At 62.0% G+C, this 20809-nt stretch overlaps 1 protein-coding gene and 1 long non-coding RNA gene across 2 annotated transcripts in view; one reads left to right on the forward strand and one right to left on the reverse strand.

The window, feature by feature from the left end:
• On the forward strand, positions 1-5620 carry Insig1 (insulin induced gene 1). Its single transcript, XM_048340522.1, has 5 exons — positions 1-262; positions 2298-2422; positions 3137-3303; positions 3691-3790; positions 4026-5620. Exons 1-5 carry the CDS (start codon positions 1-3, stop codon positions 4053-4055), a joined length of 684 nt encoding a protein of 227 aa, XP_048196479.1. The 3' UTR covers positions 4056-5620.
• LOC125347349 overlaps positions 3205-20809 on the reverse strand; it is a 25113-nt gene continuing 7508 nt past the window's right edge. Inside the window, exons 2-3 of the long non-coding RNA XR_007210150.1 lie at positions 10991-10996; positions 3205-3334 (exon numbers count right to left, since the gene is read on the reverse strand). This is a non-coding gene — a long non-coding RNA (uncharacterized LOC125347349). The remainder of the gene's footprint in view (positions 3335-10990; positions 10997-20809) is intronic.

Below are 20809 nucleotides of genomic sequence, written 5' to 3' on the forward strand. Positions count from 1 at the left end.
ATGATGGGCGCGGCGCGGCGCCCGCGGGGCCCCGCCGCCCCGGACCCCGGCCCCGCGCCCGCCGGCCCGAGCGCCCGCGCCGGCAGCTGGCATCACCACCTGGTGCGGCGCAGCCTCGTGCTCTTCCTGGTCGGGGTGGTCCTGGCCCTGGTGCTCAACCTGCTGCAGATCCAGAGGAACGTCACCCTCTTCCCCGACGAGGTGATCGCCACCATCTTCTCCTCCGCCTGGTGGGTGCCCCCGTGCTGCGGGACGGCCGCGGGTGAGTGCCCTGCCCCGCCCCGCCCCGCCCCGCCCCGCCGAGTCCCCACCCGGGACCGGCCGCCGCGCGAGGAAACGGCCCGGTCAGGAGGGGGTCACCGGAGGGGGTCACCGGGTGCCCGCACTTGGTCAAGTCCTACGGCCTGCCCTCCCCATCCCGGGACGGTGGAATTCCTCCTCCGCTTACCGTTTATCCAGCTTTAGAGAAAGCTGTTGGTCAGGTCGCTGTCTGCGGCGGAGGAAGCCTCCCCCGGACCCCCGTAGAGTCAGGCTGCATGTAGCTCGTTTGTCCCGCGTGCACGTCCGGCTTGCCCCCCCTGTGCAGGACTGTGCTGTAGCTCCAGCTCTCCAAATGCAGGCCCAGAGGCGCACGAGTGCCACGCGCGCACCGTGGTCAGCGAGTTGCATGCACCTTCTCCCCCCTCCCCCGGGGTTCACCTGGAAGCGCTTGGACTGTGTGCGGGGGCAATGAGCATAAGGCTTTCAGCCTGCCATCAGACAGGATCCTAACTTTTTCTCTCTCAACACTTTTAGGGTATGACTACATACAAAGGGAAGATAGTTTTTTCCTTCCTTCCTTCTTTTTGTTCCCTCCTCCCTCAGGAAGAGGTTCCAGGGGGGCTTGTGTGTGTGGTAGATAGGCAAGCACCCTGCCACCAAGCGCACCCCAGCCCTTGATAACTCTCTGGAGAAGTAGATCCAGATTTTGGAGTTCAGTTTTCATCGCGCCGTAGTAGTTCTTTCTTTGAGCCCCAGATCTGATCTTCAAACTGAAATGCTTAGAGGATTTGCCAGTGGAACTTCAAGGAATTCCATGAGCTTCTGAAATGACTTCTCATAGTCCCCGCTGGGTGTTGGGTCAAATCTGCATCTCTGCTTCACTGTGGGTGCCCGATTCCTTCCTGCTGGGCCGGCTTTGCAGACCCTTAGTTTGGCTGGCTGTGACCCCAGAGGAGCACTGGACTGACTGTTTCAGCAGTTACTGGGGGGGGGGGGAGGAATCCCCCCCCCCCCCGCCTGGACAGCCCTTGTGTGCTCACTCTTAGCCTTCACCACAGTTTTCACTTCTGGCTGCCACGTCTCCCTATCGTACACATGTTTTCAGGGTTCTGTGAAGACAGCTGTGGGCCATGTGTTCTCTTCCCCTGTCCTCCAGTTACGTAATCCCCGTCAGTTCACACATGGGAAAACAAACAGGAGGAGTCACGTCTGCCAAGGGTAGCCTTGGGCCAGCAGCCCACTTTTCCCTTCCTGGGCCGGGGCCCTTTCCTCGGTGGGCGTGGCCACGGGGGACAGGGAAAGCCCTGCCCTTAAATCCCCCCCCCCCCCCACACACACGGGCTCTTACAGTAGCTGCTAGTAGAGTCCCTTCACACAGTCCGGTGCTCTTCTGGGCTTCAGACCCAGGGCCACCTGGTCAGGCTCAGCCCTCTAAGCATCTGTTGGGGTGTCCGCACCAGTGCCAGGACTCGTAGGACTTGCACTGGGACACCTTCCACTGTGAAAAGGGAATCACACTGGGTGAAAGCAGAAGGTGGAGCCAAGGGGGTCCAGGAGTCGGTGAGACTCCATCTCAGTCAGTGGCTAGGCCGAGTGCCCCTTGCTTGTCATTCTCAGCTGCTTAGGGAAGAGTAGAAGGCTGGCTAGCCTGGGCGTCCAGCGACACCCTACTTCAGAGATGACGTCAAAAGGGGCTTGCGGTGTGGCTCGGGTGGCAGAGCGCCTGCCTAGCAGCTGGGAGGCTCCTAATTCAGGGAAGGTATGGTGCAGTCGTAATGGTTTTGTGTACTTAAGGCCAACGTGCATGTTAAGTGTTACAAGTCTTTGTATTGCCTTTGCTCACCACGGATAACTACGTTGCTTGATTGGTGTGCCAATACCTTTTTCTTTTTTTTTTTTCCAAACTTTTCAAACTTGCGTGAGGATTGGTATACACCACAGAACACGCCGTCAGGCCTGCAGCGTCGGGGAGCACGGCTGGGTGTTAGAGGCGCTGTGAGGACGTGCACTAACCTGCCCCCCCTTCCTCCTCGCAGCTGTGGTCGGCCTGCTGTACCCCTGCATGGACCGTCACCTCGGCGAACCCCACAAGTTCAAGAGGGAGTGGGCCAGCGTCATGCGCTGCATTGCCGTCTTCGTTGGCATTAACCACGCCAGTGCTGTATCCTCCCCGGCGAGCCGCCGCGGAGCACGTGGTTAGGGCCAGGGGAGGGGTGGGGGGGGCCGTGACGTTGAACACTCGGCACTCATCCCCCGGAGGGCACCGGGCAGGAGCCACCGCAGGCACTGCCCCTGGGCACTTGGCGCGGATTGTGGAAGTTCACCGTTACCCGTCTTCCTCCTGTTCATGCAGCTTGGTCACTCGTGGTTCCCCTGACCACAAGGGCTTGGGGGAGCGTGGCCCTGGCGCTATCTTACCGGGAGGCGTCTGCCCACAGACCCACAGGCTGTCACCGGAGGCCCTTGGCCTCCACCCTGCCAAGGAGAATGGTCCTTGGTTTCCTAGGAAACGCTTAGCAAACAGGGTTTCCTTGGAGCAAGTGGGAGGGCAAAGTTTTCTGGGGACAGCCCCCCCTCCTGTACGCACGCGCACACACACACACACACACACACACACTGGGTCACTGCCACTAGTACTCAGTGTGAAGGGGCTTCCTGACCCCGGTGTCTCCTGATGGGGCGGCAGGACGCAGGCGTGGAGGGAGGCCAGAAAGGAGGGAGATAATAAAGACCTCGTAGCGAAATGCTGCGGGCCCCTGCCGTGGTCAGCGGCAGCCGCCTCGGGTAGTGGATTATGACTGCATGATAAACACCCGCGTAACGGTTTCTGTAGGCTCCATGTCCCATCTGGTGTCCTTAACGTTTGCACGATCAGAAATTGGACTTTGCCAATAACGTCCAGCTGTCGTTGACCTTGGCGGCGCTGTCCCTGGGGCTGTGGTGGACCTTCGACCGCTCCCGGAGCGGCCTGGGCCTGGGGCTCACCATCGCCGTCCTCGCCACGCTCATCACGCAGTTCCTCGTCTACAACGGCGTCTACCAGTGAGTGCGCGGCGCTGGCTGCTCCCTGGTGCTGGGAAGACGCCGTCCCTGGGGGCGGTTTCTGGCTGTCACCGGCCGTCAGTGTACAGTGGCGCACATCGCGGCAGGCGTGAAAGTCTCAAGGCACTATCCTTTCCCGGGCTCCCTGGAAAGGGGGTGCTGCCCGCTGAGAGCCCGGAACCGCTGCTGGGGGCGGGGAGCGGGGCTGAGAGCCAGCCAGGGCCGGAGTGTGAGGCGCTTGCCCCTCCGTAACCACCCGGAGCCGCTCGGTGGTGGAGGGCTAGCCTTGAGCAGGAAAGAAAGGGGGCGGCGCCCGGGTGACCGTGCCCCGCCCTGTCGGGCTGGAAGGCCCAGGCACGCGGCCGCTGAGCGCGCTCCCCTCTGCAGGTACACGTCGCCCGACTTCCTCTACATCCGCTCCTGGCTGCCGTGCATCTTCTTCTCCGGCGGCGTCACGGTGGGGAACATCGGACGGCAGTTAGCGATGGTGAGCGCCCAGCGCCACAGCCAGGGGCGAGGGAGGGAGGGAGGGACGGACCGTGGGGCAGAGCGTGCAGGCCTGGCGGTGGCGGGGACGCCCAAGGCCCAACGTGAGGGCCGGCGGGCGTGGCACAGGGGGCTGAGGCGCAGAGGACGCGCGTGGAGGAGCCTGCCCTTCCCCCAGGACCTGCGTAGCGGGCTGGGAGGCTGGGTGCTGACGCGGCCGCCGCTCTGTCCCCCAGGGTGTTCCCGAGAAGCCCCACAGCGACTGAGGCGCGCGCGGCGGCGCCAGCCCGGGGACCCCGGGGCCGGCTCGGCGACTCCTGGAAGGTGGCCACGTCGTCTAGCACAGCGAGACGGAGGTCCCAGCTCCCCACCTCCGCGTCCTTCCTCGCCCGCCCCCCGCCCGTCTGCTCGGAGCGGCGCCCGGCCGCGTGGGAGGCAGGTGGCGGCGGTTTCCCGAGTATTCGATTTCATTCATGATTTTCAAAACAAGTTGCCATATCGCAAAGCCTTGAACCGGAACTCAACCCAGTTGCCCACAAGCAGTTTCACGTCCGCGCCGAGGAGACGGGCCGGCGGTGCTCAACCAAGACCAGGCGCGCGCGCCACAGACCCGCGCAGCCAGAACGCGTTCACGTGGGGTGCGTGCGTGGAGATGGCGCGGCCGGCCCGGGAGACGTGGCGGGAGGAGGCGGGCCCCCCCGCAGACCGTGCGCAGGGCGGGCGAAGGGCACCGGGCTTCCGCACCTGGGCCGCGTGCCCAGTCCTCGGGCCCCCGGCCCCCTGATTCTTGGTGGCCCGGGGTGGGGGGGGAGGGTGGTGTCTTCCCGCAGCCCCGGGGGGCCTGCACTCTGTGACTGCCCTGTAGAGGGAAGAGCGCGTGCCCCCCGCCCCACGCTCCGCGGGCCCCTCCGCGTCCGGTGGCGCTGGCGAGCGCGGCGTATTCGTCTGATGGCGTAGACCACGGCGGACCTGATTTGCAAGTATTGGGTCTTAAAACTTCAAGTGCAATGTATATGAAAACCAATCTGAGCCTTGTATTCTCTTAAATATTTATTTTTTTTAAACGCGTGAGATGTTCATTTCAGAGCTGCGCGGGGCGGAGCTCGGAAGCTCGTCCAGGGGCGCCCCCTCCCGCGGACCCCGACCCCCACCGAGCCCCCGGCCTCCCGGGACTCCTTCGGAGGGCTCCGGTCGTCTGTACTTACACATGGACCTTTTTTTTTGTACTTTGCATTGTTTTTGATTCTGTGGAGATGGGGGAGGGGGAGAGGTGCCCGCGGTGTCCCCTCCCCGCCACCGGGGTGGGGTTCTGCTTATTCTGTTTTGAGGAGATACCTTGGAACAGCCTTGAGGCTTTTGAAACTAGGTTTGGTTTTTTGTTTTTTTTTTTTTTAGAAGAATTTCATTTAAAAAGCGTAGGTCCTTCCGAGCTCCAGTGACCCCTTAGAAATAAACCTCATCGTCCAGTGGCATCGGAAGTCACTAGAGACAAGGCAGCGAGCAGACCTCAAGGGTGTACGTGGCTGTACACAAACAAGGAGTATTTTTTTCTCTTCAACTGGAAGTATATCTGTTAGAAATAACGTAGCCAAAAGAGGTGAATCTGAAGAAAAAAATTTGCCAATTTTTTAGTTCGTCGCAGATACTTGGAACCAAAGTGTTTTAAATTTATAAAGCTGTAAACATGGTGTGGACAAAATTTGCACTATCCCAGGTCTGAACATCCAGCGAGATTCACATTCGTACTAAGTTTTCAACATTGTGTTCTTTTTGCATTTTTTACTTTTATTAAAGGTTCAAAACCAACTGTTGTACTTGCGAGTTTTTCTTTTAAAACCCGAGGGATTCGTGCCCCTTTGTGTGGATTCTTGCATTTGTGAGCAGGAAAATCGATTCTTTGGGGTTTGACAGAATTTCCACCGCAGCCTCTTGGGCGGCTTCTGAACGGGGCTCTGTGGCGCTGGGCCCGTCGAGGCCGGGGGCCGCGGGGACCCTCTGCTAGGCGGCCTGGGCCGCCCCCACCCCGAGGTCCGCTCGCGTCCAGCTGCCACGCGTGCTCCAGAGGTTAAGGTTCCCAAAACTCCTCCTCGAGCAAACGGTTGGGTTCAGCCAAAGCGCAGGACTCGTGCCGGTGATCCTCCCTGCTCAGGAAGCCGAAACGTGAGGACCTGGCTCCAAGCCATCCGGGGCAGAAAGTCAGGGCGCTTCTCTCTAACCACCAACAGGCAGAAATCGGGCTGTGACTCAAGTGGTAGAGCGCCAGCCTTGTGCCAAATGCTAAGGGACAGACCCAGGCCCTGAGTTCAAGCCCCAGAACCAGCACACACGCGTGCAAACACACAGGCACATAGACACGTCGCACTACTTTGAATCTAATCTTGCCTTTCTACTCCATAAGTTTAACTGCGAAGCTGTGGCAAGGATTTCCTTCCTCCGCTTCGGACGCGTCTTTTAGCACGGGCAGCGCGCTGGGGCCGGCAGAAAGCTCCCCGCCCGCGGGCCAAGGGCCTCGCCGCCACCAGAGTCGCCGCCGCCAGAGCTCAGCCCTCACTTCAGGGGCAGCCCCAGGGCGCCCCCCTTCCTCAGCCAGGAAAGGCGGGGTCTCTGGGCCCCCAGGTGGCTCTGACATCAGCTGGAGCCAGCAGGGCTCCCGCACCCATCTTAGGTCAGCGAGTCTCCCTGCAGCCCGCCCCGCGGCGGAGGGGGGACAGACGCGGAGCCCCGGCCCGCCCAGGGCCGGTCCCCCACCCCTCCTCCCTGGGCGACAGAGGACCCCAGAGGTGCTGCCATCCTGGGGATGGGTGGCCAGAATGCCCTCCTGGCATTCGGAACCAGGTCACATTGACAATGAAAAGCAAAAATAACAAGCCAGTCCTAAGTGTGTGCACACCCGCCACGTGGCCCCCCGGCCCCCCAGCGACGGGCACAAGTGCCCAGGAGGAGGTTGGCAGCCCTGTGCCTGCCAGCGCCTTGCTCCTAGGCCGTCCACGCTGCGGCCCCGAGCCCGGCCTGCAGCCTGGCATGGTCCCAGTGGCGTCGATGAGGCCGGCCCCCCGGCCCCCCGGCCCCCGGCCCCCCACTCGGGCCCTGGCCCCCTCAGCCACCCTGTCCCCAGCTTCCGGCCACACGGAGCGCGTGGGGGACCCGGGCACGCATGCGTTTTGGGTTCGCGTGTGCAGCACGAGGGCACCAAGTTGCCCTTGTTTCCCGCTTTGACTTGTGCAATAAATCCCCTAGGGCAACACCCTGATCACAAAATCTGGTAGCTTTGGGGTACAGTCCACCCGGCTTCGGCACGTTCCCAGCGTCGTGAAGCCCTCTCCGCACGCACGCCGGGGCTCCGTGCCCCTCGCCTCTGACAGCGCGACGTGAAGCCAGGGACCCAGTCGGCGGAGAGGTGAACCACGCCGCCTCCCTGGCCTGGAGAACATCGTCAGCAAGCCGTCCTTTCTAACACCCAATGCTGCTCCGTTCCGCACGCACCCCACGTTCTAGCTCGTCGTGCGTGGGGACTTGGTCCGGGCTCGCCCCGGGGAGGGAGGGTAACACGTGGGACCCGGAGCCTGCCCGGGGAGCCGGGAGACCGAACGCCTAGCACCCCCCTGCTCTCTGCGGGGGGGGGGGGGGGGAACCAGGCCGGGGCGCCGAACCCATCCCGCCGACCCTGGCTTTACGGTCGCTCCCACAGAATAGACAGGTGACACGCAGGCTCGCATCGCTGAAAAGAGAAGTGCGTGTCCCCCAAAGACATTCCTGCCAGAATCTTCTCCGGGTTGGGGACGGGGCGGCCCTGCTGTCCCGGGGCGGGGGGGGGGGGGTGGCCCTCGCGGCCTGTGTCCGGTCGCTCCCCCGGGCTCCGGTGGGCACCGCTGGCCGGTCCCCGCAAAGCCAGGCGCCGGGGCCCGCGGCGGAGAGCAGAGGAGGAGAGACTGCCGGCGGGCCGCCCTCGCTTCCCGCAGCGCCCGTGGCTTTCGGGACGGGCTCTCGGCGCCCCCTGGTGGCCAGCCCGCCCCCTCCCCGCCCGCCTAAGCATGGCGCCCGCCTCCCTTTACCCAAGGCAGACCCGGGTCCCCGCCTCCCTTTACCCAAGGCACGGCGGGGCGCGGCGGGGCACGGCGGGCCTCCAGGCTGCTGAAGGGTGGGGAACGTGACATGTACGCGGCCAGAATCTAAGCTGCCGGACGTTCGATTTAAAAATGCAGAGAAGGGAGGGCTGGGAATGCGGCCCCGTGGCAGAGCGCTCGCCTAGCACGCATGAAGCCCTGGGTTCGATTCCTCGGCACCACAGACACAGAACAGGCCGGAAACGGAGTTGTGGCGCAAGTGGCAGAGCGCTAGCCTTGAGCACAAAGAAGCCAAGGACGGTGCTCAGGCCCTGAGTTCAAGTCCCAGGACTGGCAAAAAAAAAAAAATGCGGAGAAATAGCTGCCTGACCCCTCAGCCCCGTGTGACCGCTCCCTTTCCTGGTTCCGAGGGTAGCCCTACTCTGGCCACCAGGAGAAAACGCCCCAACCTTGTGGGCCTCCCTCTGCGGGCCTCCTTCCAGAAACCTCCCTCTGCCCGGGACCCTTAGCCAGGTGGACTCGACCCTCGCCTGAGCTGAGGGGCTGCACCGCGGGAATCCAGGCCCTGGGGCACTGGGGGCCGAAGCAGGCCAGCCAGAAATGGGGTGCAAGGAAGGAGCTGGCCCTGATGCCCACCTTCAGCCAGCTCTGGACGGGTGGGCGTGGCTGCCTTCCACGGCCTGCAGCGGCCAGACGTGGTGCAGAGCGGGGGGGGGGGGGCTCCCCTCAAACCCGTGCGGAGCGGGGGCTGCTGTCAGCCCCGGGTGGGGAGTCCGCCTGCGATCACTCGGAGCCGGCCGAGGAGGAAGGTGCCACGCGAGTGACAGCAGAAGCCGCTCCTGTGCGGAGCTGAGCCGGCGGCCACTGCGGGAGGGCTGTGCGGGGGGGGGGGGGGGGGCAGGCTTTCCTTCCAGGGGTGGGCAGCTGCAGACTCAAATCACCGGGGGGGGGGGGGGGCACAGAGAGGGCGGGGCGCCTTCCCCTCGCTGGGGGGGGGGGTGGCCGCGGTTCTTCCCGTCCTGACCCATGGCGGCCCTGTAGCCGGCGGGCGACGGGGCCTCCTGGTGCTGCTTCGTGGCGCGAGCCTGCGTGGGCAGCCCCCCCGGGGTTCCCAGGGGCGGTGGCCGTGTGGAGACCTGGGCCCAGCCTTACGGGTCCGCCGTGGAGCCCGGGGTCCCGGGCTGCAGAGCTCGGCCCACCCCGGCGACAGCTGGGCTTCGGGGCCCGCCCTGGAAGAACGGTCACAGTCGGCGGCGATCTCGTGTTCATTATCAAAATGATCACAGATTTAAAGTCACGTAGCTCCACGTGGCTCTGAGAGTTCCGCGTGGCTCCGCCCCGCTCTGCACCATGCACTTGGCGTTCATCACGACGGAAACGGCTGCTTGCGAGTCTTCCTGTTTCTAGAACCTTCCTTGTGTCCATACATGATGTGCTTCACCTGCTGTTTCTTACTGATTCTACGGTGGCCTCAGCAAGAGTCCCTCATAACGCTCTCACCTCCCACCTTCTCTCTATTGTTCCCAACCGATTAGATAAATAGCACCGTGCAGCTTTCCTTGCAGCTGGGGAAGGGAGGCAGGGCCTTGAACACCCAGGCCACCTGCGTCCTAAGCCTCACTGTGAACACACCGAGTCACTCGGTGCGCACAGTCGCGTTTCTTCTCTTGTGCAAGCTTGTCTTTTTCCCGACGTTGGGAATCGCCTCTTTTTTCCTCCGCTCATTTCCTATTCATATTCACTGCTTACGGCCCGGTCTCCGAGCTCCCCGCCAGCCCAGCTCCACATCTACGCGCGCGCCAGGGCGCCTGACTTCCTGGAGCTTTCGTGTCTGCTGTTGTGCTTGATGGGGGGTGGGGGAGGGGCTGTTCTCTGCTCCCACCCAGTCCGGACCAATTGCCAGCCAGTGCGCCAGCCTCCGGCACCTCCTCCCAACTCCTCGCCTCCCTTGGCCCGTTCCTCTCCATGAAGGGGAGATAACCTGGCCGTCCCCCCGTGACCACGTTAGGGGTGTGCTCAGGCAACCTGGCCGTCCCCCCGTGACCACGTTAGGGGTGTGCTCAGGCAACCTGACTGTGTCCTAGTAACTGTGTTAGGAGCGGGGTCAGATCACTTGCTCCCCTGGTCTGAACAGATGGCTCCACCCGATCGGGAAAGCCTGCCACTCAGAACCAGCTCCACCCGGGCTGGGATGTAGCTCAGTGGCAAAGCGCTTGCCTGGCAAGCGCAATGTCCTGGGTTTGATCCCCAGTACCAAGAAAAAAGACAAAAAGAACCATCTCCACCCGATGTGGCCAGAACCAGCTGGCGAGTCATTTTCAAGAAACTACCACCATTGGGTACACCAAAACTCAAAACTCTACCCAGTAAAAGTGTGGTCGGGCCGAGTTCGTCCGCTGTGGCTCCGAGTTTCAAGTGGAACCTCTTCGGATCCCGCCGCCGTAAACAAAAGTGAGCTCTACGTCTCTGAGTGGTGCTTGGTTTCTTGCCAGTCTGCTTTTCGGTCACACACCCACGGAAGGGAGGGAGGGAGGGAGGGAGGGAAGGAGGGAGGGAGGGAGGGAGGGAGGGAGGGAGGGGGGAGGGAGGGAGGGAGGGAGGGAGGGAGGAAGGAAGGAAGGAAGGAAGGAAGGGTGTGGTGTGCGGATTTGAACCCAGAGCTCACTTCGGCTCACAGTGTTGAGCATCTTGCTCCCTGGTAGAGGCCAAAGCCACTTGAGATGTGGAGGAAGCCCAGTGCCCTCCCCCTCCCCCCTCCCTCATTCCGTCTCCCCCCCCCCCCCCCCCGCAATCTCAGGCCTGGCCTACATTCCATGGCTCCTGGTTGTCCTTGGAGGAGATTGGGGGGGGGGGTCCTGTGTCCCCCAGTAAGGAGTGCACTTCCACGCCATGCCCGGTCCTGGGCGCGCTTTAGTACTGCCCGGTGCCCAGTGTCCTTCGTGCGCGGGAGAGCGTGGCCGGCCGGGGCGGGGGATATGCGGCCTGAGAGAGGCCCACGCCGCGCGGGGGGGCGGCAGAGGGCAGGCGGGGTGGGCAGACCCCAGCGGGCGGCGCGGCCCGGCCCGGGCTCCTCCCGGCCGCTCCTGCCCAGAGACGGCAGGGTTGGGTGGGGTGAGAGGCGTCGCGGCGTGCCTGACTCGGTGCTTTCTTCCTGTAGAACCTTCTGGAATCCTCGGGTCCCCCGCGAAGGGCCTCACTCCCCCGCTTCTGGGAGCGCGGCGTGGGAAGTCCTGCACGTGATCCCACTCGTGCGATCCGGACGGGAGAAGCCCGAAGCCTGCCGAGCGGGTGTGGGGGAGACCCCACAGGAGGAGACCCCACGGGAGGAGACCCCGCAGACCCCACGGGAGGAGACCCCACGGGAGGAGACCCCACAGACCCCACGGGAGGAGACCCCGCAGACCCCACGGGAGGAGACCCCGCAGACCCCATGGGAGGAGGAGACCCCACGGGAGGAGGCCCCGCAGACCCCACGGGAGGAGGAGACCCCACGGGAGGAGACCCCACAGACCCCACGGGAGGAGGAGACCCCACGGGAGGAGACCCCACAGACCCCACGGGAGGAGACCCCACAGACCCCACGGGAGGAGGAGACCCCACGGGAGGAGGCCCCACAGACCCCACGGGAGCAGACCCCACGGGAGGAGACCCCACAGACCCCACGGGAGCAGACCCCACAGACCCCACGGGAGGAGACCCCGCAGACCCCACGGGAGCAGACCCCACAGACCCCACGGGAGGAGACCCCACAGACCCCACGGGAGCAGACCCCACAGATCCCACGGGAGGAGACCCCGCAGACCCCACGGGAGGAGGAGACCCCACGGGAGGAGGCCCCACAGACCCCACGGGAGCAGACCCCACGGGAGGAGGCCCCACAGACCCCACGGGAGGAGACCCCGCAGACCCCACGGGAGCAGACCCCACAGACCCCACGGGAGGAGACCCCACAGACCCCACGGGAGGAGACCCCACGGGAGGAGACCCCACAGACCCCACGGGAGGAGACCCCACAGACCCCATGGGAGGAGACCCCACGGGAGCAGACCCCGCAGACCCCACGGGAGGAGACCCCACAGACCCCACGGGAGGAGACCCCACGGGAGGAGACCCCACAGACCCCACGGGAGGAGACCCCACAGACCCCACGGGAGCAGACCCCATGGGAGGAGACCCCACAGACCCCATGGGAGGAGACCCCACAGACCCCACGGGAGGAGACCCCGCAGACCCCACGGGAGGAGACCCCACGGGAGGAGACCCCGCAGACCCCGCAGACCCCACGGGAGGAGACCCCGCAGACCCCACGGGAGGAGACCCCACAGACCCCCACGGGAGGAGACCCCGCAGACAGAGGGGTGGTTGGGCCTGAGGACTCTCCGAGGAAGGAAGGCCACGGTGCCAGCTCCCCGGAGACTCGCCCCTGAGACTCTGCCTGGCAGACTGGCCCCAGGGCCCCAGGCCAACGGAGCCCAGGGGACCCCGGGTCCGGAGGCTGCGCCCTTCATCCGAGCCAAACCACGGACCTCGCGGGCAGGGGCGGGGGCGGGGGCGGGGCTGCAGGAGAGATGCCACGACCGCGTGTCCCTAGGGATCAGAGTCCTGTTCTGAGCTGGGGGGCATCTGGCTCAGTGGGGAAGGGGGGGGACACGCCCTGTTGTATTTGGTGGGGGCCGCAGGGAGGCGCCCCCGAAGGTTCTCTACTTCAAATTATCGAGTGGGTTTTCCTTTCTTATGGTGGTGGGGCTCGAACTCAGGGCCTGGGCGCCCTCCCTGAGCCCCTTCTGCTCAAGGCTGGCTCTACCACGTGAGCCACGGCTCCCGTTCCTGCTTTGTCTGTGTACGGGGTACTGAGGATTGGTCCCAGGACTTCACGCGTGCTAGGCGAGCACTACCCACAAAGCCACTTTCCCAGCCCCGGACTGAGATTGGAACTCGGGGCCTTAATCTTAAGTGAGGTAAGCGGTAAGCTTATGATGGACTTTTTGGTGGTTGTTTCTGGGGTTTAAACTCAGGGCCTCAGCTTGCTAGGCAGGCGCCGTACCACGTGAGCCCTTCCACCGGCCCCACAGACGGGTATTTCGCATGTGTGTTATTAGGTTTTAACTGGGAGCGATCTTTTTTTTTTTTTTTGGCCAGTACTGGGCCTTGGACTCAGGGCCTGAGCACCGTCCCTGGCTTCTTCTCGCTCAAGGCTAGCACTCTGCCACTTGAGCCACAGCGCCGCTTCTGGCCGTTTTCTGTATATGTGGTGCTGGGGAATCGAACCCAGGGCCTCATGTATACGAGGCAGGCACTCTTGCCACTAGGCCACATCCCCAGCCTGGGAGTGATCTTGTTAAACATTTTAGACTCCCTCCTGAGTGTTAGGTCCTCTCCCTGAGGGCTACATGCAGATGCCCCCACCTCATTAAGTCTCCACCCAGTTACCTGGGTAACCTGCAGACCTGGAGGCAGTTACCTCCCCTTTCCCTGAGGTCACCTCCTAATCCACCTGGCCACACCCCTTGCCCCTGCCCTAAATAAAGCAGGGCTGGGTGGGGGTCTCTCTCTCTCTCTCCCTTCTCTCCGGCCATGGATCATCTTGGCCACAGGCCAGCAGTTCGGTAATAAACGTTCTCTCCTGCCTGAATACCGCGTGGCGTTCTCCTTTACCGGCTACCTACTTTAAAAACCTAACATATATGGTGCCGTGACTCGGGAAGGGCTTAAGAGTCAGGACAGGTGGAATTCTCATCTATTTTTCTTCTTTTTCTGGGAGTATCCCCAGTCCTGACGGCCCTTTTTCCGCGAACCGAACTGCTGCGAGTAGCCACGCGGCACTTTTCACTAATATCATTGCTGGCCTCCACATCCACCTCCACCTCCACACCACTTGTCTACCCTGGTGAGTGAAACTGCTGCTGCTCGGGTTCTCTGCCGCTCCGTCCGCCGCCTCTGCCGCTCCGTCCGCCGCTTCTGCCCGGTAAGCTCATTCACTCACCAGGCGCCTCCCTCCCGTGCTTTTTGGGTTGTGCTTCACAGTCACACCCGAGCCGGGACACTGCTAGCACGCCTCTTGACAATGAGGCCTGCTCGAAATACTCGCTCAGATACAGTTTTTGCCACTGCAATGAAGACTCTGCTAGCACGCCTCTTGACAGTGCAATGAGGCCTGCTCGAAATACTCAAACAGATACAGTTTTTGCCACTGCAATGGTAAATGGTTAGAAGTCACTTATATTCAGGCTCTCTCTCTCTCTCTCTTTCTCTTTTCCTCTCTTTCTCTTCCTTTTTCTCCCTCTCTCTCATCTTCCTGCTTACTTGCTTACTTTATAAAATTCCCAAGTCGTACCATCGTTGTGTGCCTTGCTCACAAAGCTGCCTCTTTTCACAGACCTCTAAAACTGAGGCTTGACCACCAATGTGCTTTGTCAGCAAAGATATCTAAAAGTTCTTTTCTCTAGCATTGACCACGTGGTGAATGTTGGGTTTAACAGGCATCAGCTCAGGCGCCATTATGCCATGCCACGTGTTCTCTGTTAGTGTGTTTGTGTCCTGCCACCCCCCTCAACATGGCATCCCACTGGCATTTATCAAAATATGGTTTCTTCATTTGATAATCTGAAAATTGTTGTTTGCTAGCAAAATTGTTTTTCTAACCGACCACGTGGTTCTAAAATATTGGGGAAAAAAAAGTCATTTACTATTGGAATTCCAAAAGAGTCTACTGCTGAAATTCATTTTTGCATGCTGTAAAACCTATGTGCACAGTGTGTATGTCTGTGTAAATGTCATTTGTTAGTATGTCCATCTAGCTATATATCTGTGCTAAAAACTCATCACATCTACTGAGTTTTGTCATTGCAGAATTCTGGCAAGTATTTGGTCAGTTCTTGACAAGGTACAGGTAAGCTCTAGTCCCCTTGGTCTCCTTGTTGTTTTAATTGGAAATCAAAAAGGGCTTTCATGGCAAAGACTCCTTGGATTGCAGTTCGAAGCCAGCCAGGGCTGAAAATCTCTCTCAAACTCTATCTCCCAACTAACCAGCGAAGAGCCAGGCTGGAAGCATGGCTAAAGAGACCGATCTCTAACCAGCCAAATGCTGGAAGTGGAGCTCAAGTGGTAGAGTACTAGCCTCGAGCAGAAGTGCTCAGGGACAGTGCCCAGGCCCTGGGTTCAAATCCTGTGAATGCCAACTGCGGCAAGCCATCCCAGCAACAAGCACCTAGATAGATCCCTGGGACTCAGCCAGTTCAGGGAACAAGGATCATGGAGAGGAGTAAGAGGAGAATTATGTCAGATCCTAAATGGAGTCACTTTGTCTCGCCTTTGAAAATTAATCAGAGCCGGGGGATCAAGAGATAGTAGCTTGTCCATCTAATGTCCATGCCTGAGTATAAGAACTGTCCAAGTAATCCAATTTTTAATTTTGTGCCCTAAACCCTTCCTTTTGCCTTAATATTTTTTTTTGTCCAGCCCCTGCCTCATGAGACTTCTTCCAGGCTTCATTCAAGGACTGGCATCTACCACCAAGGGACCCTGCTGCTCGCCTTCTCCAGGAGAGGCCACATTTCTGCCTTTTACCCCTAATGCCGACGCCCCTTGCCAGCAGGAAGCAGCCAGAGAGAGTCGTTGTCCTTTTTCATTACTATTAAAAGGCTGGAATGTTAGGTCCTCTCCCTGAGGGCTCCATGCAGATGCCCCCACCTCATTAAGTCTCCACCCAGTTACCTGGGTAACCTGCAGACCTGGAGGCAGTTACCTCCCCTTTCCCTGAGGTCACCTCCTAATCCACCTGGCCACACCCCGTGCCCCTGCCCTAAATAAAGCAGGGCTGGGTGGGGGTCTCTCTCTCTCTCTCTCCCTTCTCTCTGGCCATGGATCATCTTGGCCACAGGCTAGCAGTTCGGTAATAAATGTTCTCTCCTGCCTGAATACCGCATGGCGTTCTCCTTTACCGGCTACCTACTTTAAAAACCTAACACTGAGGATGGCATTTTACAGAACGGTGTGACGAGAACATCAGAGGGAAGCATGCATTTTCTAAAACCCATTCCCTCCGTGCCGTAACTGCACGAGGCAGTGGCCACTGCCCAGCTGTAGGGCAGCCGGTCAGCAGGTGCCTTTCCTGTGGTCCGTCACACCTGTCCCCTCTGTCCCTGGACGGCCCATCTGCAGTCACCGGCCAGGCCGAACGAAGACAGGCGATGTGGATTCAAGACAAGGGAGGGTCTCGCTTCCGCACCCCCACCACTGACAGTCCTCATTCTCCCTGTTAGGTTTTTAAAGTAGGTAACCGGTAAAGGAGAACGCCACGCAGTATTCAGGCAGGAAAGAAAGTTTATTACCGAACTGCTGGCCTGTGGCCAAGATGATCCACGGCCGGAGAGAAGGGAGAGAGAGAGGGAAGAGAAGGGAGAGAGAGAGGGGAGAGAAGGGAGAGAGAGGGGGGGAAAGAGAGAGAGCGACCCCCACCCAGCCCTGCTTTATTTAGGGCAGGGGCACGGGGTGTGGCCAGGTGGATTAGGAGGTGACCTCAGGGAAAGGGGAGGTAACTGCCTCCAGGTCTGCAGGTTACCCAGGTAACTGGGTGGAGACTTAATGAGGTGGGGGCATCTGCATGGAGCCCTCAGGGAGAGGACCTAACACTCCCAAAGCAAGGGCCTCTCTGGATCTCTCTCCCTCCTCCCCTCCCCCTCCCTCCCCCCCACTTTTCCTCGTGCTCCCGGCTGCTATTGGGACAGCCAGGAGCCAGGGTAGGACAGAAAGTCAAGAATCAAAAAGTGCGGGCCGGCACAGTGCCTCACACCTGGAATCCTGGCGACTTGGGAGGCTGAGACCTGGAGGACTGAAGTTTGAGGCTAGTGCTGGCAGAAAAAAAAAAATAGGTGAGACTATAGAACCAAAATCACCTCCCCAAAGCAGATCTGGAGGCCTGGCTCAAGCGGTCCTGAGTCCACACTCCAGTGCAAACACAAAGCCTCACAAAGCCCTGCTGCAGGTCCGGCCTCTCCTCCAGCCTCCCTGCCTGCCAGGACGGAGGGCAGCACGGAGACACCCAGTGAACGACAGACGAGGAAACGCGGACGGGCGCAGGGGCCAGCGGGGTCGAGTTTCTGAGCCCTGACCCCGTGCCTCCTGGCCTATCCATCTCCTGTGCCCCCACCCCGCCGAAGCTGCCCCCCCCCGCCCCTCGCCGAATCCCTACCGAGGTCAGCAGTGGGGCCGGAGACCTCAGGAGGTGCTCATGCCAACAGGGGCCGGGGCGGGCGAGCCTCCCCCACGGAGAACGGCCCGCGTTCCTAGCTACTCAGGAGGCTGAGACCTGAGGATCCCGGTTCAAAGCCAGCCCGGGCAGGAAAGCCTGTGAGACTCTTATTTCCAGTTAAGCCACCAAAATGACAGACGTGACGCTGTGGCTCAAGTGGTAGCGTGTGTGTCCGCCTTGAGCGGGAAAAGCTCGAGGACAGAGCCCAGGCCCCAAGTTCAAGTCCTGGGACTGGCACCCAAACCAGGTGAGAACGGGGGAGACAGCAAGGCCCTTCCCACCTCGTCCAAACACCCACAACAGCCCACAGCCTCCACTGTCCACAGAGGAGGCGCGGGGTGCTCCCGCCGAGCCCCCATCACAGGACTCCATGACAAGGACGGTCGCATGGCCGTGGGCCGGGGAGACCCCCTCCCTACACCTCCCGCCCGGCAGAGCCCCCTGATGTCCATGTGGGCAAAGGCCCCATGGGACCCCACACAGCCATGATTTGTCTGCAAACATCTGGCTAATCTCAGACTCAACATCTGGAACTTTCTCCCTCCTCCTCATGCTCTGGCAAACACAGCTTCCACACTCGATTCCAGCCCAGCCCCGAGCAATGTGTGTTAACATTAATACACTTGATTCCAGCCCAGCCCCGAGCAATGTGTGTTAACATTAACACACTCGACTCCAGCTCAGCTCCGAGCAATGTGTGTTAACACCATCTTCCTGTCTGCCCCCCCCCCCAGCCTGGGCCCGGGGACCTTGTCTATCTTTGTCATCAGTGCCTGTCCACCTGCATCAGAGCCTGGCCTCATCCCATGCTAGTGCTCAGTGAATCCTTGCTGGAGGTCCAGCAGACGGGTAACTCCCTCCCTCCCACTCCCGGTGTCCGGAATCTGTGATTCCAGCCCATGTCACTGACTTAAAGCAAACGCGGGGTCGGCCCTATGCTCAAAGTCAGAGCACGGTGGGGTGCGGCGGGTGGGGACAGAGCCTCTGCCGGCTGGTTGTGGATGCCTGGGGATACACAGGTGTCCGCATCCTTGCAGTGAAAGGTGATTTCCAAGAAGGAGAGATGAGCAGGGGCAGAGCGCTGCTGTCTGCGCAGATGGGGAGAGCGAACACTGACAGGCGCGGGTGCAAAGGGCCACACTAGCGGGCCCTGGGCACCAAAGGCAAACAAGCCCCTCTACCACCCAGTGACTCGCCAACTGCTTCCGTTTGGCCTTCAGGTGGCAGATTGTCACCTCACTGTGGTGCCCGTCCACCCCAGGCCGATTTCTGCTATGGAATAGGGTTCCCTCGAGCACCCTAGGCGCTGAGGGGTGCTGTAGGAGAACCCCAGGGGAAAGGCCCAGCCGGGCAGAGCCACGGGGTCGGGAGCTGGGACGGCGCAAGGTCGGGGCTGCTCTCTGGAGCTGCGGGAACGAGGAAGGGCCCGGTGGGCGAGGTCCCTCCCAACGCAGAGGTCTTTTGTCCTCCTCCCTCCTGTCCTGGCCCGCAGACTCACCGCGGGGAAGGGCTGGGGGGGGGGCGCAGGACGGGCTCCCCCCGCCCCCGCGTGGACAGGGCCTCCCGGGACCCGGGGAGCCGCTGCCCAGGAAGGACGGCTGACACATTCCCGCGCCGCCTTCCCTCTCCCTCTTCAAGGTCACCGAGCGCCAACTCCGCCAGGCTCGGACGGACGGAGCCCGGAGCCCAGGCCGCCGGCAGATGGAGAGCAGCGTCGCGTCCTCGGGCACCGCGCGGGGCGTCAGGACCCCCGCCGTCTCCGCACCCGGCCCGGCGAAGCGCCGACGCGCGCCCGCCCGCAGAGCAGCCGCTGCGGCCGCGTCTGCGTCTCCCCCGGCCACCTTCTTCCCGCACACAGAAGACACAGGCCGTCTGCGAAGCGGAGGCCGCGGGTTACCCGCCGCTGAGCGCGGTGGGTCACCTCCGTCCACGCATCCGCCGGGACCTGCCTTAAAAGACTGCACCACGGCTGGGCCCCGGCGGCTCCGGAGGCTGAGATCTGAGGATCAGGGTTCAAAGCCAGCCTGGGCAGGAAAGCCTGAGGCTCTTATCTCCAGTGAGCCAGAAGTGGAGCTATGGCTCATGTGGTAGAGCACCAAAAAAAACCAAAAAATCCCTCACGGAGAGTGCTCAGGACCTGAGCCCCAGGTCCAGCACACGCGCATGTGTCCACACACACACACACACACACACTACTATAGTGGATGAGACAGCAGTGCAAATCCCACCACTGAGCAGCCATGAGCCAGCTGGGGGTTATGACCGGGGTAACAAGCCAAGATGAAGGATGAAGTTTCCTACCGCTGCAAATCAGCCCCCGGGGTGTACTGGGCACAGGTGCTGTAAGAGCAAGAAAGAGGCAAGAGGGAAGAAGGCTGGGGGCTTCTCCAGGAATGGGAGTCGAGTGGCACCCGCAGCCCACGCTGGAGGGCGCTGGGGCCCGGGGGGGGGGGGGGGGACGGGTCCTCTCGGGGCACCTGAGGCTGCGGGCCCACGCGGGAGGAAAGCTGCGTGCGCCTGTGCTCTTTGGGACCCTGGGGGGCTGTGGGGTTCTGCGACACGGGGCGGGGTGCAGAGCTGGGCACTAGGGACGGCGGAAGTCCTCCTGAGCTGGCAGGCTCGGCCTGGGTGGAATGGTGGCGGCCCGGCGCTCGGAGCCACGTCCTTGCCAGAGTGCTGGCATCCGCGCCCCTGCAGAGTCCGGGAGACGCCGCGGTGGCATCCGCGCCCCTGCAGAGTCCGGGAGACGCCGCACCCGGGGCAGGGCGGGGCCCGCCTCCCTCTTGGCCCAGGTGCAGGCAGGGCTGCGTTCCCCAGCCAGGGCGCTGGCTTCAAATGCCCAGTGCTTACGTGGCAGGCAGCCCTTAGCCTCTGCCCAGCCCACGCCCCCTCCGGCCCCACCCCAAGAGAGCGTCCTGTTCTGTGAATGAAAATCCACTTGCCACCTACCAAGTGCCGGGGAGCGCGGCTCCCCCACTTCAAAGGCTTCGCCTTCCCCTCCCCGGCCAGACCATCCCTTTTTAATCTAAACTTTAATTCTGCAAGGCTGGAGGAAGCGAAGGGCAAAAGTGTGGGTTCCTCCAACTCCAGGACAGTCAGTGCTGGCCGAAGAGGAAGTCAGGAGGGCAGCAAGGCAGCTCTCGGCTCGTGGGGGCCCGAGGGACCCCCCGAAAGCCCTGTGTCCTGCCTGCTCCACCTGGGGACCCTGCACCTTCCCGCAAAGGGCCGGCCGGTGAGCCTTGCTGGCAGGGGAGCCCACCCCGTGGCCCGGGCCCACGCTGGAGTGTAGGTCCTCCCCGAGAACGTGTGCGCCCCTTCTGCGGGTCCCCGGTGAAGGAGGGCGGAATTTCCTGAGCTGTTTCCGTCCAGCAGAGGTCTAAAGGGCTCTGGGGCCTGGACTCCTAGCAGAGCCACAGGGCTTGGCTTGAGGGGTGCAGGATGCCATTCTGAAGACAGGCCAGTGATGCCCGGGCCCGGCTTCCGCTCAGCATGGTCAGTGTGCACTTGGGGCCGGGCAGGAGGTCACGGCAGAATTCAAGTGCTGCACACCCTGCCCAAGGGGCTCCGGGGGCAGGACGGGGGCAGGACGGGGACACGGAGCCGATACGGCCAGGCCCCCGGCGGCCGGTCGTCCCAGCCCTGCCGGGGTCGGGCACAGCCTCCGCCATCTGCGGGTGGCGTCTTCCTGACACAGTACTGCTGGGAA

The sequence above is a fragment of the Perognathus longimembris genome, chromosome 2, assembly GCF_023159225.1.
Source record: "Perognathus longimembris pacificus isolate PPM17 chromosome 2, ASM2315922v1, whole genome shotgun sequence".
NCBI classification, from domain to species: Eukaryota; Metazoa; Chordata; class Mammalia; order Rodentia; family Heteromyidae; genus Perognathus; species Perognathus longimembris.

Coding starts and splice junctions, on each gene's coding strand:
- Insig1 (XM_048340522.1), top strand. CDS start 1: ATGATGGGCGCGGCGCGGCGCCCGCGGGGCCCCGCCGCCCCGGACCCC. Junction 2,423..3,136: donor GCATTAACCACGCCAGTGCT/GTATCCTCCCCG, acceptor TTGCACGATCAG/AAATTGGACTTTGCCAATAA. Junction 3,791..4,025: donor TCGGACGGCAGTTAGCGATG/GTGAGCGCCCAG, acceptor TCTGTCCCCCAG/GGTGTTCCCGAGAAGCCCCA.